Consider the following 20,696-nt stretch of genomic DNA (forward strand, 5'->3'; position numbering starts at 1 on the left):
CATATCACCTCATGTTAGGTGACGATACAGTCTTATAACTAGCTGACACCGCGCGGTTTCACACGCGTGGTTCCCGTTCCCGTAGGAATACGGGTATAAAATATAGCCTTCCTCAATAGATGGGCTATCTAACACTGAAAGAATTTTTCAAATCGGACCAGTAGTTCCTGAGATTAGCGCGTTCAATCAAACAAACAAACAAACTCTTCTGCTTTATAATATTAGTATAGATACTGATTGCATCGATCGCACATCGTTAGATGTGCCTCAAAGCGTCGCGGAATTGTCATTGGTTTCGCACATTGAGTACGTCATCACTCGTAACACATTTCTCCTTATTCATGTTGTGGCTTGTGTTTTTACACTTCCAAAATGAACACGAAGGCATAATTAAGGGATTAAAATGAAAAAAAAAACAGTAAATATTTTTTTAAGTCCACATCCATTCACAGCATGCGCTTGTTACGTACTAAGATAAGATGTGCGTGCACTTCTTTGGGTAATGACATAAAATTGTGCGTTCTTTATAATGGAGGGGCCCAGCTAACGATTTATATCGATGTATGATTGAATACAAAAGTGTTTCTAATTTAAAATGCAAGTTTTGACCTAAACTAAACTTACACTACAATTTTTTTTAAAAGAATATTTGCCTACTACCAAGATCTTCGATCTCCTCCAATTAGTCAGAAAGACTGTGAATAAAAGCGTGTAATAAACCAAAAAATATTCACTGTCAGTGGTCACAAACCATTTAGCATTTTTCATTTCCAATCAACGTCAATATTATACAGTGTAGCTCCTTTTATTTTGACGTTTACATCAATATGCAGAGTGGAGCTCTTTTTATTTTCCACTTTGCGCCGTCGGAGATAGCGTGCCGTCAAATAAATACCAATCCACGCAAATACTGGGGTACAGAGTACGGGGTACAACGAGAGATTGGTGACCAATAATTTTAGTCATTTATTACAAGTAGGCGTTACTTGCCGTAATAGCCCAGTGGATATGAACACTGCGTTCTATTCGGAGGGTTAAGTTCGAATCCGCTGTGGGGCGTGACTTTTAGCTTTTCATTTAGGTGCATTTTAAGAAATTACACATGACGTGTCTCAAACGGTGAAGCAAAAACATCATGAGAAAACCAGAGAATTTTCTTAATTATCTATGTGTGTGAAATCTGCCAATCCACATTAGGCCTGCGTGGTGGACTATTGGCTTAACATCTCTTAATCTGAGAGGAGACTCGTGCTCAACAGTGCTAATGACGATGATAATATTTTTATTTTAATACATAAAAATCCTATTAATATTATAAACGTGAAAGTTTGTATGTATGTTGTTGGAGGTTTTTTTGGAAGTTTGTTACTCTTTTACGCCACAACTACTGAACCGATTTGGCTGAAATTTGAAATGCAAATAGATTTAACTCTGGATTAACACATAGGCTACTTTTCATTCCGGAAAAATCTATGGTACCCTCGAGATGTATGAAAAACTAAATTTTGATATAATTCTCAAAAATACGATATTATTTTTACGAACGTAGTACTACGTTCTAGGGCCTGTCATTCCCATACATTTTGTTAGTTTTCAAAGCGTTAGCGTTTATAGAAAGAGAATCAACGTGCCATATGGCTAAGGCCCCAGAACGCAGCATTGCTGCTTGACACCAGAATTAACATGGAGATAGTAACTCCCCGGAGTTCTCTCACGAAGTATAACTACTTGGTTGACATTATTCGAATGAACCAAACGGCCAGCCATTTTGCAAATTGACGAAAATCGAAAATCAGTAACCGTACAAACTCACCGGGGAAATCTAAACATATTTGCCGCAGTACGGTGGCGCCAAAGGAAATAAACTCGCTACCGTACAAGTCTTCAACAAATATTTACGTGTTTTCGACTTTGGATTCTAAATTTGTCCGCGTCTAAATATTTGATTATACTCGCCCGAGGGACGTATCAGTTCCTGTTTTATTAGACTCCGCGCCACAAAAGAAACGCGGCTGAAACCTGAACTAAAATTGACAGCGCCTTACAGTAATGACAATAAGACAGCCATTACCAAATCACAATGAGCGCCAAGACATTAGCGGAAATTGTTTCGTGACGCTGAGTATATTTAATCATTTAAAGAAGGTTGTAAGTTTGCCAGCCCATGCTCTTAGTTTTTTTGGTGATTGGTTGACTACCCCTGCATTCTGTAAAGTTACAGCGATGTGGCATCGCTGATTTCCATGGCAACTTCCTTGCTAGTTTGGCATTCTACACAAATAAAGTTTAAATTCTAATAAAACTTATTAGAATTGTGTGTGTGACTGTTGTGAGTTTTGTTCTTCTGCGAATTCCTCATTCCTGAATCGATCACGCAGAGATACTCCCAACATAGCTCGTTCCACTCTGAGCCTTCTTATGAGGCCCATAGTTAGCGACCAAGTCTCGAAACCATATCATCACTGGCAACACGCACTGTTCGAAGACTTTTGTCTTCAGGCACTGAGGAATTCCATTCCATTCCATAAATTCCAATTCTCAGGTATTTTTTTTTTATTTTTTGACCGTCCGCGATTGTAACACGTTATTTTTTTTATTAAAATGTATTAGTTTACGCACTTTGTACCCCGCACTCGGTGTGCCGCCGACTTTTTTATTATCAAACCGTCAAAGTGGAAACAGACGTGACTTCTATTTACTCGGAACTACATTATATTAAACGAGTGTTCTATTGCTTGAGTTAATTTTTTCAGAACAAATTAATGATAAATATCTTTTTTTTTTATTCTTTACAAGTTAGTCCGTGACTACAATCTCACCTGATGGTAAGTGGTTATGCAATCTAAGATGGAAGCGGGCTAACTTGTCAGGAGGAGGATGAAAATCCACACTCCTTTCGGTTTCTACACGGCAGTACCGGAACGCTAAATCGCTTGGCGGTACGTCTTTGCCGGTAGGGTGCTAGGCCACGGCCGAAGCCTCCCACCCCTTTTGATTCTTTACATGTTCTATTAAGTCTTCATTATTCCATGGTGGTGGACTATTGGTTTAACCTCTCTCATTCTGAGAGGAGACTTTTGCTCAACAGTGAGCCGAATATGGTTGCTAAGAACGATGACGAGACATTCACAATCCGTTAGTCTAAAAGTAAGTTAAAGTAGACGAACAGTTGAAAGTTTGTCAATTAAAAAGCTCCGCTTTAGAAAGAACAATGCTCTGGCAGTCACAATACGTCGTTAGCTCACCTTTTGTTCACACGTTCGGTGCATTCTCTCGCAGATCAATGGTGATTTGATAAAATACTTTTTTGTAGTATCACTTCTTTTGTTGGCTGGAAAAGTTACACATACTTGTTTTAGCAGACTCAGAAGTGATTATAAAAATAAGAAAACTAATGTCGAACAAAGGTTTCACAACATTTGTCAGGACAACTTAATTAACAAATCAAACTGTAACCAAAATAAGACCATAGAATGGCAGAGAATGACCTTGAGAGAAGTCACGCACTTGTGAACGTTGTGTGTAGGGTTAAAGGCGCCTTTAACTGTTGTTAACAAACACTCCCCTTTTCGACTCAAGTCACTCTCCCCGCCTATCCCAAGTAACCCATAAAGAATTACACAACAAGAGATGTGGATGGCTCGAACGTTACGAGCACACTGAAGTCGTCCGTACCGCAAGTCGTTGCAACGCGGCGATAACACTTGCAATGCTTGGAAAAGTATTTTTTTTCATAATTTACAATTTAGCCCTTGACTACAATCTCACCTGATGATATGCAATCTAAAATGGAAGTGGTCTAACTTGTTAGGAGTAAGATGAAAATCCACACCCCTTTTCGGTTTCTACACGACATCGTACTGGAATACTAAATCGCTTGGTGGTTGTATTATAATTACTTATCTTATACTTGAATTGGAATAGCGACCCCGCACCGGAAAACGCAGTGTTGGTCGAACCCCCACTAGGTGGACTGAAGACATCAAGCGGGTTGCAGAGAGCCGCTGGATGCTACCGGCTCGAGACCGTTTTGTTTGGAAGTCCATGCAAGAGGCCTATGTCCAGCAGTGGACGTCCATCGGCTGATAAAGATGATGATGATGTAAGACCATCATTACTTAATACTTATCTTATAATATATGTTTGAATACCTGATGACTTGCCAATGCACAACTTTAAGCAATGTGTTAAAAACATTTACTTAGTCGAGGTTACTACACAATTGATGAGTTCCTTAACGATAAAAGTGCTTGGAGGCCATTGGATCAGCTTTCACCTTCACACAGGAAGTAAAACTATAAGAAATTGTAATTGTTATCAATTGTAAATTATAATACTGTATGACTTTTTCATTTCAAAAGAGCAACTGTTGAGTTTCTTGCCGGTATCTTCTCAGCAGAACCTGCTTTCCGAACCGGTGGTAGAATCTTTACAAATAGTCAACTGACGTGTCAAAAGTGCTTGTAAATTGAGCCTACTTGAAATAAATGAATTTTGATTTTTGATTTTTTTTTTCTGACCTTTCAAAAGTTCTTGTTAACTATGCATAATTGAAATAAATGACTATTGGTAAGTCTTTGCCGGTAGGGTAGTAACTAGCCACGGCCGAAGCCCAACATATGTAAGCCGCGAAAGGAAACTTCGTTCCCATAAAATATTTACTAGATATGTATAAATTTCCGCATATGCGCAACGTAAGCGGTGCACTCTACGAAAGGCAATCTAGAAATCAGATATTTTATGTTTATAAACTTCTGTTCACAGCATTCGATACTTCAGAGCTGCAAGTTTCAAATATACGCTCCAAAAATCACCTAAAATAACAAATATATTCCGTCACGTAAACTTGGATGCAATTTTATTTCCTTTAGTCGGGTACAGTCGCGGTAAACGTGGTTAGATTTCCCTCGTGTGCTGGCTCGTTTGTCGATTTTCGACTTTCGCCAATTTCAAAATGTACTCGAGTGTACGTTTTGTTGATGGTTTACGCGCTCGGTGTGTCGCTGGGTTTTTTTTGGAGTCACGAGGTTGTACTTCAAAGATATAATATTTGGGTTTGAGTATTAAAAATTGTTTTAAATTTATCAATTCTTTAAATGTACTCGAGTGTACTTGGTTGATAGAATTAGCGCTCTGTGTCACCATAGAGATTTCTAGATGTTGTTTCTATTATTTATATAGGATGTTTCTACCATTATGTGGGACCTCAGACTAAATACAGAAGGACTAGTATCGCACCCAAATTCACGAACAAAATTTTCTGCCATTTTCTAAGGAAAACTAGCGTAGATTTCATACATATTTTATACTAAACTAGCAGTTTTTGTTCATTTTTTACACCATATAACTACACAAAAAGGTATTTTTACGGAGGTTTTTAACCGACGGACACGATTGTAAACTATGAAACATCGATTCTTTAGAGACAGTGTTTATGATCGCATAAGATCGTTGATCATATACGTTGACAGAAAAATAATGTCTTGCAAGGCAGGTTTTTATCTAATTAGACTGAGTGTGGGACAGATCGCTCCCTCATTTCAAAATTAATCATTGTAGAGTCAACTTTTGAGAATAATTCCATATAAAAGTGAAACGTAGGTAGACGATTTTTTGTTGGATGTAGGTAACATTGCTTGGATTCGTTCGTATTTCGCGAAGCAAAATAAATCAATTATTCTCTATTTATAAAAGGGAAAGTGCTCGACAGCGCAAGTACGTGCCGTCCGGGGTAATGATACCAAATTACCCCCTGTTACCCCCTTTCCCCATCTTGGCGCGTGACGGACTCGCATCTACTTGCTCATATTTTTTTCAAATGCGTTGCGTAAGAGGTAATAAACAGCTTACGTTATGACGAACATTTCACCAAGCTCCCTTGAGAGCTTTTGAGTATAGCGTATTTTTACCCACATAGTAAGTTATACCTTCATTTGTCCAGTGGTTAGCCCGGCTTTGAGTGAAGAAGTCCTACCCCCTAGCCAAGTGGCACGTCGATTCTCTTTCTACGTTCGCAAACGCTTCGAAAACTAGAAAAATGTATGGAGGAATGACAGATCTTGATCACGTGACCTGTCGATAGCAAATGTCATTCCCATACATTTTTCTAGTTTTCGAAGCGTTAGCGAACTTAGAAAGAGAATCGACGTGCCACTTGGCTAGGGGGGCTGAGTTCAAATTCTGAGTCAGTCAGTGAGTAGGTAGTAGTAGTAAAGTACGTTAAGCTTTTAAAGCGAAGTTTTCAATGCAAAATTTGAGTACGTGACTTTTACCTATTGGAAATTTCTTAGAAAACAGAAAAGCTGCGTATATCATTGCTACATACGCTAACCAAAGGTAGAAACAGCATTATTTAACCTGATCACTACGATCATCTTAATAAAATCGAAATGTCACGAGATATTGAAAACCGCGTAAATGAAAGTCAGGGGGCCAGTTAGTTGACGTCCACTAACGGGGATTGCCACAGGGCCCGATTAAGGAGGTCTAAGGGCGGACGAATTCACAAGCGTTCGCTAGTATATATATCGCTAGTATATGTATATATCGCTAGTATATATATATATCGCTAGTACATATATCGCTAGTATATATCAGAGACTACACAACAGTTTACTGAAAACAATATTTTATACATAAAATACTTTAATTTACTCTCATTACTTACCTTCCTTCGTTCCATTCCGCATACTGAAAGATTATTTGGCTATATTATATCAGCATAATAAATATTGGCTCTCTACAAAAAGTCTGCGACAGCATGTCTATCTAGAGTAACTCAGTATAATCCTTTCGTACACGATATTCTCGTTCTATGTCAAACGATTGTCTGTAGACTTAACCACTACATACCGATAAAAACATTTACACATATCATCAGGTAAGTATATAAGTACGTAACACATACGTTTAAAAATGAACTTTTACTTTTAGGCTCTCTAGCGAAGGGTTGCCACGAATCTCTCGTTCTACTCGTATGTCGAATTATTGTCTATAGACATAACCACTGTATAGCGATAAAAGTTTACACATATCGTCAGGTACTAGCTACACATTCTTTGTCAATGACACGTTCACAAATTCCGCATCTTTGTCATTAAGATAGCAGTTTCCAGTCCCTCAGCTTTGTCAACCCATCGAAAAACATTGTTAAAGATCAAACTTTTAGGCTCTCTAGCGAAGGTGTTATCGCCGCGTTGCAACGACTTGCGATACGGACAGCTTTAGTGAGTGGCGTTCGAGCCGTCCACATCTCTTGTTGTGTAATTCTTTGTGGGTTACTTGGGATAGGCGGGGAGAGTGACTTGAGTGGAAAAGGGGAGTGTTTGTTCACAGTCATAGGATCCTTTAACCCTACACACAACGTTCATAAGTGCGTGACTTCACTCAAGGTTATTCTCTGCCATTTTAGGGTCTTATTTTGCTTACAGTTTGATTTGTTAATTACGTTGTCCTGATAAATGTTGTGAATCATAACCTTTGTTCGACATAAGTTTTCTTATTTTTGTAATCAATCCTAGTTCTGCTAAAAAAGGGTTGTCACGAATCTCTCGTTCTATGTCAAACGATTGTCTATAGACCTAACCACAATATAGCGATAAAAAGTTTACACATATCGTCAGGTACACAACACATTCGTTATCAATGACTCGTTCACAAATTCCGCATCTCTGTCGTTAAGATAGCGGTTTCCAGTCGCTCAGTTTTGTTTGTTTTGTTTTCAGAAAATACTTGCACGTGCAATTGCACGCTGTAGAGCAACATCTCCTGAGGTTACTCCGGTTTTGGGTTGAAACGTACGTTGAGAGTATTTTGTCGGACCTGGGTGACGTTGTCGCATGGGTTCGTCGGCTTTTCGCGGATGATAGCAAAATAAATAAATCATTATATAATCATGATGAACTTCCGCAAAGTAACGCCTGCTTCTATCCAAGATTGTCTATAGACCTAAACACTAATACAGCGATAAAAAGTTTACACATATCGTCAGGTACTGGCAACACATTCGTTATCAATGACACGTTCACAAATTCCGCATCTCTGTCGTTAAGATAGCGGTTTATTGTGAGCACAGTTTTTACGGCTGCCGTTCATTTTGAATAGAAATGGTCGCGATACGAGAGGATTGGAATTATGTACGCGTGATGGCTGCTCTGTTGTTACTTTATAGAGCGTTGCGTAATGTCAGTCGTTTATCTAGTATTTTTTTATTACTAGCTTTCGTTTATACTGAAGTTGTAAGAGAAAGATTTGATTGTTTGTTTGTATTGTGTTATGTATTCGCTCTGTAGCTACTGGACGGATTTAAAAAATTCTTTCATCAATGGAAAGCTTGGAAGCACCGGCATTGGCTAGTTACCACTCTACCGGCAAAGACGTACAGCTATGCGATTTAGCATTCCAGCGCGTGCAGAAACCAAAAGGGGTGTGGATTTTGATTCTATCTTCAATTGCTTCATCGCTTACCATCAGGTGAGATTATTAGTAAAGGGCTAACTTATAATGAACTTAGCTACCATTACCAAAAAGCAAAAAAAGTTTGGATCAAATCGGTTTAAGAAGCTATTAGGTAATCAAGTGAGATGTAAAAAAATATTGTTTATAGTTGTCGTTATAAAAAATATGCTTTTAAGAACAATCGTTCACAAATTTAGCGTTAGTAGAATTTTTACATCCGCCGTTCATCAATCATCATCATTATCAACCTATATTCGGCTCACTGCTGAACTCGAGTCTCCTCTCAGTGTTCCTGCTCGAGTCGAGGGGTTAGGCCAATAGTCCACCACGCGGGCCCAATGCGGATTAGCAGACTTCACACACACAGAGAATCAAGAAATTTCTCTGGTATGCAGGTTTCCTCACGATGTTTTTCCTTTACCGTTTTAGACACGTGATATTTAATTTCTGAAAATGCTCGCAGCTGAAAAGTTGGAGGTGCATGCCCCGGACGGGATTCGAACCCACATCCTTAGGAATCGGAGACGGAGGTCTTATCAAGGGGATAAAGGAGGTTATCCCGTGTACTTTTTATCCCGACAAAATCCATGGTTCCCGTAAGTTTGTGAAAAATGAATTTTACTCAGACGAAGTCGCAGGTCAGCTATTGTTATATAAATCATAGCGAACAATGAGATATTATCCCCTATACCACAAAGGGGTAAATCATTTCTACCCTAGGAAATTAATACCGCCACTTAATGTACCCTTATATCGATTGCTATTAGGGGTGGAGCGGGAACCCATTACTACTTGAACATTGAAATATTAGAGAGAATTATTTCGTTTAACTTACGTCATTGGTAGAGTTGTTAGTCTATGGCTATAAATCATAGACTCCGAACTACGAAAGAAGTCCTGCGGCAAAAACCTGAACTAAAATTATCGCCTCACTTTTTCTTTTTTCTAATTTTGTTTTTTTTATTTGTTTTTTTTTTTAGAGAATAATTTTCCAATCATCATCATCATCATATCAGCCGATGGACGTCCACTGCAGGACACAGGCCTTTTGTAGGGACTTCCAAACATCACGATACTGAGCCACCTGCATCCAGCGAATCCCTGACTCGCCTGATATCCATCTGGTGGGGGGTCGGCCAACACTGCGCTTACTAGTGCGGGGTCGCCATTCCAGCACTTTGGGACCCCAACGTCCATCGGCTCTTCTAAACCTTTTAAATATTAAAATGAGAGTTTATTAGAAGAAGAGTTAGAATTAGAATTAGAATTAGAGTGAGTAAGACAATAGTCTATAGCTTGGCATGTTCATTTATGACACTCCTATGATATGCGGGCGGCGGGGGAAATGAAAAGTGTGAAATCGTGCGTGAGAAATGTTAGGAGTGAGTAAGACTATAGTTTGGCAAGATTGTTGATGACACTCCCATGATATGCGGGCGACGGGGGAAAGACTGCATGGGTATGAAATCGTGCGTGCGGGGAAGTGAGGTGCATCTACATGGCTGACAAAATAGATACTTACGGGTCAACTATAGAACATCTTTAGAGCAGTGATAGCCCAGTAGATATGACCTCTGCCTCCGATTCCGGAGGGTGTGGGTTCGAATCCGGTTCGGGGCATGCACCTCCAACTTTTCAGTTATGTGCATTTTAAGAAATTAAATATCACGTGTCTCAATCAATGAAGGAAAACATCGTGGGGAAACCTGCATACCAATGAATTATCTTCATTCTCTGCGTGTGTGAAGTCTGCCAATCCGCATTGGGCCAGCGTGGTGGACTATTGGCCTAACCCCTCTCATTCTGAGAGGAGACTCGAGCTCAGCAGTGAGCCGAATATGGGTTGATGACAGTCTAGTCGGTTAAAAAGACAAAGTCGACTTGGACATAATTTGCAAGTTTGAAATAACTTAGTGTCGTCCCGTACAAATAACAAACTTACGTAGTTACGGGATTCTAAATTTACGGCCAGCTCTGAAATAGTTCATGTTATAACAACTGGTAACTGGAATGGCTGGGCTATTTATTTATGAGTGTCTAGAATACTCGTAGTATATTTTACTACCTTTATAACACACTAGCTGACGTCGCGCGGTTTCACCCGCGTGGTTCACGTTCCCGTAGGAATATGGGGATAATATATAGCCTATAGCCTTCCTCGATAAATGGGCTATCTAACACTGAAAAAATTTTTCAAATCGGACCAGTAGTTCCTGAGATTAGCGCGTTCAATCAAACAAACAAACAAACTCTTTAGCTTTATAATATTAGTATACATATAGATTTGCTCGTAAAGTATCGCTTATTTCACTAATTTCAATATCGTAATGTATCTCATTGCGCACATGTGCCTTAAAACCTTTATCATCCGTTTAAAAAGATGCAAACTTATTTTCAGAAATTGTGTTTTCTCGCAAATGTGTTATAGAACGTCGTATGACATACGTGCGCTTTGATAATTAAAGCCTCTGCTTCCTTACTAAAGCTGCAATATCGCCTCGGCTGTAATTTTCAACAGGCTATTGACGGCCTCCGTGGCGCAGTGGTGTGCGCGGTGGATTTACAAGACGGTGGTCCTGGGTTCGATCCCCGGATCCGATCGAATTTTTCTTGATTGGGCCAGGTCTCGATGGTGGGAGACTGCCGGTAAAGACGTACCGCCAAGCGATTTAGCGTTCCTTTACGATGTTGTGAGTGGGAAAGGGGTATGGATTTTCATCCTCCTCTTAACAAGTTAGCCCGCTACTATCTTAGATTTCACTAGTTGACGCCCGCGACTTCGTCCACGTGGAATTCAGTTTTTTACAAATCTCTCGGGAACCATGGATTTTTCCGGGATGAAAAGTCTATTTTCATTAAAATCGGTTTAGAAGTTGCAGCGTTAAAGAGTAACAAACATCCAAACATCCATACAAACTTTCGCGTTTATAATATTAGTAGGATTATTTAAGTAATGCATTCATTCATTCGTTCATCCATCCAGCCATCCATCCATCTTTCCATTCATTCATTCATTTATTTCATACTAGCTGACGCCGCGCGGTTTTACCCGCGTGGTTCCCGTTCCCGTAGGAATACGGGGATAATATATAATATATAATAAATGAGCTATCTAACACTGAAAGATTTTTTCAAATCGGACCAGTAGTTCCTGAGATTAGCGCGTTCAATCTAACAAACAAACAAACTCTTCAGCTTTATAATATTAGTATAGATTAGTATAGATATCGTTGACGCATGAAAGGCGTGCTGGAAATCTTACTCTGTTCAAAGGCTTTTGTTTTCCACTTACCATCAAGTGTACCATTTGTTTGGTATGTCAATTATATCTATAAAAAAGTTATTCTATTTGCGAAGTGGAGGCAATATCGAATTGTTTGTTATGATTTATGGCGCGCCGTCTAGTGCTGTCACTTACACGTCGCTTCGACGCGGGTAAGGCTTCTAGACTGTGTAAGATTCCCGATAAATGTATAGAAATGGACTTGAAATTTAAGAGGATAAACATTTTGTGATTGTTATTGTAGAGTTTATAAAAAAGACAACATTTTTGACCTGTATTTATGTAAATTCTTTTTAACAAAAAAAAGAACCGACTTCAAAATCACATAAATAAACTAAAAAGCGAAAAAAAACATTGTATGGACTACCTTCTGATCACTTTGAAGGCGGTGCCAATACAGTGATGCATTAACTAAGGCTGATTAAATCATAAACTTTTAGGATTTAAAGAGAGATCTTTCCCGTGGTTCTTTCAGAAATGGCTTTAATTAGTACGTCACTGGCTTAACCTCCTCCCTTTTGGAAGTCGGTTAAAAAAGCGAAAAATAACATCATTCGTACTACCTTCTGATCACTTTGAAGACGGTACCAACACAGTGATACATTCATTAACTTAAGCCGATTAAATCAAAAAGTTTTAGGATTTAAAGACAGTTCTTTCCCGTGGTTCTTTCAGACTCTAATTATTATAACCCTAGACCCCATAATCCAAAGTCACACAACCACTGAACCAAGAGGGCAGTATATTTCGCGATTCAGTATTGTTCAATACAAGACATCTGTTCCGTTCGCCCGTTGTTCACGTGTTCTGTGATTGATGCTCGCTCACTCGCAGACGCTCCTAGTACGAGTTCGCTCTCCGACGAAACTTTTATAGTTTTCGTTACTTTATCATCATCATATCAGTGGATGGACGTCCACTCCAGGACATAGGCCTTTTGTAGGGACTTCCAAACACCACGATACTGAGCCACCTGCATCCAGCAAATCTCTGCGACTCGCTTGATGTCCAACGTTTTCTAGTACGGGGTCGCCATTCCAGCACCTTGGGATCTTAATGTCCATCGGCTCTTCGATCTAAAGCCTCGCCCATTGCCACCTTAGCTTCGTGACTCGTTGAGCTATGTCGGTGACTTTGGTTCTTCTGCGTTTCTCTTTCTGATTCGATCACGCAGAGATACTCCGAGTATAGTTAGTTCCATCGCCGCTGTGTGACGTGATCATTCTTAAGAGGCTCATAGTTTGCGACCAAGTCTTGGAACCAAAGACCATCACTGGCAACACGCACTGTAAGATTTTTGTCTCTGAGGAATTTCGGACAGATGTTACTTTATAATGTAAAGTAAATAAATATTTTACTAAGAACTCTAAGTTAAGTTCTAAATAAATAACCTAAAGTAAATTTGACGACACGTTTGCGCAGTTGGTAATGCTGTAGTTTGCAATAAAGGGGTCCTACATTCGACACTCCTATGATATGCGGGCGACGGGGGAAAGAAAAGTGGGAAATCGTGCGTGAGATATGTTAGGAGTGAGTAAGATTATAGTTTGGCAAGTTTGTTGATGACAATCCCATTATATGCGGGAGACGGGGGGAAAGACTGCGTGGATGTGAAATCGTGCGTGCGGGGAAGTGAGGTGCATCTATATGGCTGACAAAATAGATACTTACGGGTCAACTATAGAACATCTTTAGTCTAGTCGGTTAAAAAGACAAAGTCGACTTGGACATAATTTGCAAGTTTGAAATAACTTAGTGTCCCGTACAAATAACAAACTTACGTAGTTACGGGATTCTAAATTTACGGCCAGCTCTGAAATAGTTCATGTTATAACAACTGGTAACTGGAATGGCTGGGCTATTTATTTATGAGTGTCTAGAATACTCGTAGTATATTTTACTACCTTTACAACACATTTGCTCGTAAAGTATCGCTTATTTCACTAATTTCAATATCGTCAAATCAAATCTCTCGGGAACCATGGATTTTTCCGAGATGAAAAGTCTATTTCCATTAAAATCGGTTTGCGGCGTTAAAGAGTAACAAACATCCAAACATACATCCAAACATCCATACAAACTTTCGCGTTTATAATTTTAGTAGGATTATTTAATTAATGCATTAATTCATTCGTTCATCCATCCATCCACCTATCTATCCATTCATTCATTCATTTATTTAATACTAGCGGACGCTCGCGAGTTCATCCGCGTGGAATTAAGTTTTCACAAATCCCGCGGGAACTGTGGATTTTTCCGGGATGAACAGTGGCCTATGTGTTAATCCAGAGTAAAATCTATTTCCATTCCAAATTTCAGCCAAATCGCTTCAGTAGCCGCCGCGTAAAAGAGGAACAAACATACTTACACACAAACTTTCGCCTTTATAATATTAGTAGGATATCATTGAGGTATGAAAGGCGAGCTGGCAATCTTACTCTGTTTAAACGCTATTGTTTTCCACTTACCATCAAGTGTACCATTTGTTTGGTATGTCAATTATATCTATAAAAAAGTTATTCTATTTGCGAAGTGGAGGCAATATCGAATTGTTTGTTATGATTTATGGCGCGCCGTCTAGTGCTGTCACTTACACGTCGCTTCGACGCGGGTAAGGCTTCTAGACTGTGAGATTCCCGATAAATGTATAGAAATGGACTTAAAATATAACAGGATAAACATTTTGTGATTGTTATTGTAGAGTTTTTAAAAAGACAACATTTTTGACCTGTATTTATGTAAATTCTTTTTAACAAGAAAATTTAACCGACTTCAAAATCACAAAAATAAACTAAATAGCGAAAAAAAAACATTGTATCGACTACCTTCTGATCACTTTGAAGGCGGTGCCAATACAGTGATGCATTAACTAAGGCTGATTAAATCATAAACTTTTAGGATTTAAAGAGAGATCTTTCCCGTGGTTCTTTCAGAAATGGCTTTAATTAGTACGTCACTGGCTTAACCTCCTCCCTTTTGGAAGTCGGTTAAAAAAGCGAAAAATAACATCATTCGTACTACCTTCTGATCACTTTGAAGACGGTACCAACACAGTGATACATTCATTAACTTAAGCCGATTAAATCAAAAAGTTTTAGGATTTAAAGTTCTTTCCCGTGGTTCTTTCAGACTCTAATTATTATAACCCTAGACCCCATAATCCAAAGTCGCACAACCACTGAACCAAGAGGGCAGTATATTTCGCGATTCAGTATTGTTCAATACAAGACATCTGTTCCGTTCGCCCGTTGTTCACGTGTTCTGTGATTGATGCTCGCTCACTCGCAGACGCTCCCAGTACGAGTTCGCTCTCCGACGAAACTTTTATAGTTTTCGTCACGTTATCATCATCATATCAGTGAATAGACGTCCACTGCAGGACATAGGCCTTTTGTAGGAACTTCCAAACATCACGATACTGAACCACCTGCATTCAGCGAATCTCTGCGACTCGTTTGATGTCGTCAGTCTATCTGGTAGGGAGACAAACAACACTACGTTTTCTAGTACGAGGTTGCAAGCACCTTGGGACCTCGATATCCATCGCTATGTGACGTCATCACTGGCAACACGCACTGTTTGAAGAATTTGTCTCCAGGCACTGAGGAATTTCGGACGGGTATTACTTTATAATGTGAAGTAAATAAATATTTTACTAAGAACTCTAAGTTAACTTCTAATTAAATAACCTAAAGTAACTTTTGACGATAGGTTTGGCGCAGTTAGTAATGCTGTAGTTATATAGGGGTTCTATATTCGATATGCTCGGATAAGTTTAGTATTTTATATTTTACACTCAGGTCTGGTCTAATGGTAGGCTTCTACGGCTAGTCACTAATCTACCGGAAATGACAGCACAGCCGAATGATTTAGCGTTCCAGTATAATGTTGCTTAGAGACCGTCAGAGGTATTGGGTAGATTAAAATTTTGCGTCATGGAAGACGTAAGCCCACTTCAATTTTAGATTGCATCATCTGCCAATACTGCTACAGCAGCACCTTGGAATCTTATTCATTTATTTGTTAAGAATATACAGATAATTATGCATTTGACCATTTCTGGCGTACAACAATGTATAAAGACAAAATTAAAATCTAAAAAAAAAAAAAGAAAAAAAGGAAAGTCAACACCATCAGCTCTTTGAACTATGTGCCCTATCCATTGTCATTCCTGCTTTGCGACCTATTGAGCTATGTCAATAACTTTGGTCCATCTGAATTTCTCATTTCGAATTCGAGTATTTGAGAAGAATTTTCCCACGTAGTACAGAACTTAATTCGTAAAGTATTATCGAATTAAGTTTCCGAAATCAATAAAAACACGCGCTAGGGTAACTGTTCTTGAACGAAATACAATTTGTTTTAGGGCTTGAAAAAGGTAAAAGATTGCGTGTGAGTGGGAAAAATTCTTATTATAACGTTATTTTTGTTTAATGCGTAACAATTCACTCATGACTTTACCTAAAGTTCTAAAACTTACAAAAGAAAAAAATAATTACCTTAAGGTTCTAGTGGTTAGCCCATTCGGTTTGTGAAGTTCTGGATTCGGTTCGAGCATGTAAAAAATTTGGTTTTTTTTTTGGATAAGTATGTTAGGAAGTTGGCAGTGTGTTTTGTGCCTCGGAACACCAAAAAAAAAAACTGAAAGCGAATTACTGAGGTAATACCTAATAAACCTTATAAATAAAACTTTAAACCTGTTGCATCTAAAAATATTTTTTTTAAATACAAAATTGACTCGCACTTAAGTACTTTTTTTTTATATATTCTTTACAAGTTAACCCTTGACTACAATCTCACCTGATGGTAAGTGATGATGCAATCTAAGATGGAAGCAGGCTAACTTGTTAGGAGAAGGATGAAAATCCACACTCCTTTCGATTTCTACATAGCATCGTACCGGAACGGTAAATCGCTTGGCGGTACATCACGCTGACCCAATGCAGATTGGCACACACGTAGAGAATTAAGAAAATTCTCAGGTATGCAGGTTCCTGGAAATTTGAAATGGAAATAGATTTTACTCTGGATTAACTTTTTATCCCAAAAAAATCCATGGTTTCCCGAGATTTGCGAAAACCGATGATTTGATGATATGAATGTTTGTTACTCTTTAATGCCTCGAGTACTGAACCGAATTAGTTGAAAGTATTGAGATGTATTATAGCATGGATTAACACATCTTCTTCTTCGTCGTTACACTCTAGAGTCTAGACAGAGTGGTCGTGGTCGTCATTTGGGCGCGGTGGCAAGCCTCACTATCCGTCGCCATTCCTCCCGTAGTGTGGCTCTCCTAGCACATTCGGGAGCGATCCATGGAGAGCGGTTTTCACTTGGTCAGTCCAGCGCATTGGTGACCTGCCACGTGCTCTTATGCCCTCCACCTTTCCTTGCACCACAAGTCTCTCTATGGACGTGTCATCTTTTCTTGTAATATGACCAAAGAAAGTCAGTATGCGACATTGGACTATTGAAGAAAGACGCTGTTTGATGCTCAGTTCTTGGAGGATTGAAATGTTGGATCGGAACTGAGTCCAGGATATGCCAAGCATTCTTCTCCAGCACCACATTTCTAGAGCGTCTATCTTTTGTTTCTCGCTTTCTCTCAGAGTCCACGTCTCAGCACCATAAAGAAATATGGGAAACACCAATGCCCGAACTAATCGCATTTTAGTGATAGTTCGCATTAAAACATAGGCTACTTTTTCCATCCCGGAAAAATTCATGGTTTCCAAAGGATTTGTGAAAAACTAAATTCCACGCGGACGAAGTCGCGGGCGTCCGCTAGTATATTATATACCACGAGTGTATAGCCTAGGTACAATGTAGGTATGAATTTATTAATATATTTACAAGCCAATCCCTGAGTACTCCATAATGGCCGTCAGTTAAAGCCGATATTATTATTGGGTTTGGCGCGAACGTTAATGCGCCGAGCGCTGTGAAAAGTTATTTTAATATCTTTGAAGTTTGAATTTCGAATCGGTCGGGACTTATTGGTGGAATGTGATCGGATAGTCGGATTGAACTTATTAGTAGATTGCGTTCGGATACACATACCTTACTCGTATTTTATTGCTACAACTTTAGGCTAATAATAATGCTACTCAACCCCTGCAACCCTAGACCTGCAACCCCTAACAATAATTCATTCCAAAAGTAAGTCTCTTCTGTGATCTTGATAGTCTTTATTGGAGTTTACTCCTTAAGAATCGTTTTTTCATTTAAAGCTCCCAGTATGAAAAAATATGGGCAGTGGAATTTGATGAACGAATGACAGCGTTACGTTTTTGTGTGCAACCTATTCTGCGCACCTTTCACCGTGCGCTGTCACTTTTCAGGCGTAGATTTTGAGACGAACATAGTGCTGCGGAGCAATATAAGCCTATCTGTAAGAGTAAACTTCATCCGTGCTTCGGAGCTGACACACACTTTTTTGAACCAACTTGAAAAAAGGAGGAGTTTCTCAATTCGACTGTATTTTTTTAAACTACTAAGCGAATAACCCGTCAGATCTTAAATGGAAGTTTCTTTTTTATTATTTATTCTTTGCAAGTTAACCCTTGACTACAATCTCACCTGATGGTAAATGATGATGCAATCTAAGATGGAAGCGGGCTAACTTGTTAGGAGGAGGATGAAAATCCACACCCCTTTCGGTTTCTACACGACATCGTACCGGAACGCTAGATCGCTTGGCGGTACGTCGTTGTCGGTAGGGTGGTAACTAGCCACGGCCAAAGCCTCCCAGACCTGAACCAATTAAGAAAACCTCAACCGGCCCAGTTGGGGATCGAACCCAGAACCTCCTTCTTGTAAATCCACTGCGCATACCACTGCGCCACAGAGGTCGACAAAAATTACCTATGTAACTTTTAATTATTTTTCCGTTTTGTAATAGTGTGTTTGTTTGTCCGCAGGCGGTAGATTATCTCAAAAAACGGACTCCAGCGCGCGCCGCGCTTATGATCGCGGCAGTGTGGCTCATGAGTGCTCTAGTGTGTATACCGCCGCTGCTGGGCTGGCGGGTGACGCGGCCGCCGGAGCAGTTCCCGCAGTGCAAGGTGCGTATTTTGTATTTTGTATTTTGTATTTTGTATTTTGTATTTTGTATTTTGTATTTTGAATTCTGAGTTTTGAGTTTTGAGTTTAGAATTTTGAGTAGCGTACAGGGTAAACATTGCACTATACATTGCTTTGAACTTTACGAGTAGTTCGACAGATGACAGTGCTAACTACACAGCAAATAGTACAAACTTCAGACTTTTTACAGTACTAAGAGTTCTTAAAATGGTCTCTATTTTTTATATTCTATATAGACGCTTACATTAAGTATTAACAACTAAACAATTAGTTTGGATAATGGCCATTGTTATAAGCTCTCATATTCTAGTCGTGTCACCCTACGTACCGACGTTAACCTGATGGAAAATTTTATAAATATATATAAATAATAATTAGTCATAATTGAAAAAAATATATATACGTTATTTTAGAAAATAGTAAACGAAGCCATGTATGGCTTCGTATGCAGTCTCGTCAAACAATATCTGTTCATAAATGGATTCGTATGCATTTAGTCCAAAATGAATTTAGGTTTAACGTTTGGTTGGTATTCAGATTTGGAGTATGAAGAATGATCGTCATCACTAAAAAAGCCATCACCATGAATAAAGTTCTTGCTTAGATGATCCATAAAAGTGAGAAGAATTTATACTCGTATCTGTAAAGAAAATAAAGCTAACTTGTATGCATACTAAGCCATATATGACCATTAAAAGAGCGTGCTCTAAAAACTAAAGAAAACGGGATAATAAAATAAAGCACATTCATTTCATATTCATAATTATTAAAAAAGCTCCTCTGAAAGTTTTCAGATTTCAGTGTATATTTTTTTCAATTATACAATTAACGATTCTTGACTACTTGTACAAATACTGAAATAAATAGACAACTAGCTTTTGACATAGACTAACAAAAATACATACCATTATACGGAGAAGGTAAATTAATAAAAATCTGATTCTAATGTACAGAAAAAAAATCCTAAAGTGTCGAAGCCATATGCGGCTTCGTATGCGGTAACGGGTTAAGAGCCATTTAATAATAACACGTCCCCGCCCTAATTTTCAACCACCCGCGGAATTGTGCAACTTTTATCACGACGCAAATAGTTAAACTGTTAACTAGGCAATTTTACCTCAAGGTAAATACGTGCTGAATAATCTAAATACTTATTACCTACCGCCCAGGGGGTTACGGTAACAGGGGGTAAGTTTGTTGTGTATGTAACTAAATTCCCACCGCCGAGCTTTGCATCGTTGTTTGGAAGATGCTAGTTATGTGCTAGACAACGATGTGTAAGTATTATCGATAATTTGGTTTGGTTTTTATAATAAAAATATGTGAGCCGTCACGGGACGCCTGGTAGATGTGAATCTTCGACATTATTTTGTAAAAGTTAAACAACACTATATGTATCCGAGCTCAGTGTAGCGAGAGAGATGGCTTAACGCCGGATTGAGTGGGAGAGAGTCGCACAGTCGATTGCGCATGGCGACGCGTCGCCACACCGTACTCACTACTGCATATAGACTGTATATATATACCATCATATAGCGTGGCGATTCGTCACTACGGCAAGCGTCGCCACGCCAGAAATCGGTTTTACGTGCGGCTATAGATGTTTCACATCAAAACAACCAACTTCAAAACCTAAAAAAGTACCCACTAAACTAAAAATCAAAAAATAACATCATAATATTATTATATTTTACCTGCTGATCAGTTTGATGATGGTGCTAAGCCGGTGTCGTATTAATTTATGCCGTTTCTGAAAGTACCAAATGAAAGATTACTGTCTGAAATACTTAAAATTTTTCATGGCTTGAATTAATGTTAAAGTCGGTTAAAAACTTATATTAATAGTTATTTTTAGTAAAACCGTAAAAAATAG

At 38.8% G+C, this 20,696-nt stretch overlaps 1 protein-coding gene across 1 annotated transcript in view; it reads left to right on the top strand.

The window, feature by feature from the left end:
* LOC112044005 (alpha-2 adrenergic receptor) overlaps nucleotides 1–20,696 on the top strand; it is a 414,271-nt gene that overhangs the window by 184,743 nt on the left and 208,832 nt on the right. Inside the window, exon 3 of the mRNA XM_052889122.1 lies at nucleotides 18,661–18,804. Coding sequence (XP_052745082.1) covers nucleotides 18,661–18,804 — 144 coding nt within the window. The remainder of the gene's footprint in view (nucleotides 1–18,660; nucleotides 18,805–20,696) is intronic.

The sequence above is a fragment of the Bicyclus anynana genome, chromosome 24 (assembly GCF_947172395.1).
Source record: "Bicyclus anynana chromosome 24, ilBicAnyn1.1, whole genome shotgun sequence".
NCBI classification, from domain to species: Eukaryota; Metazoa; Arthropoda; class Insecta; order Lepidoptera; family Nymphalidae; genus Bicyclus; species Bicyclus anynana.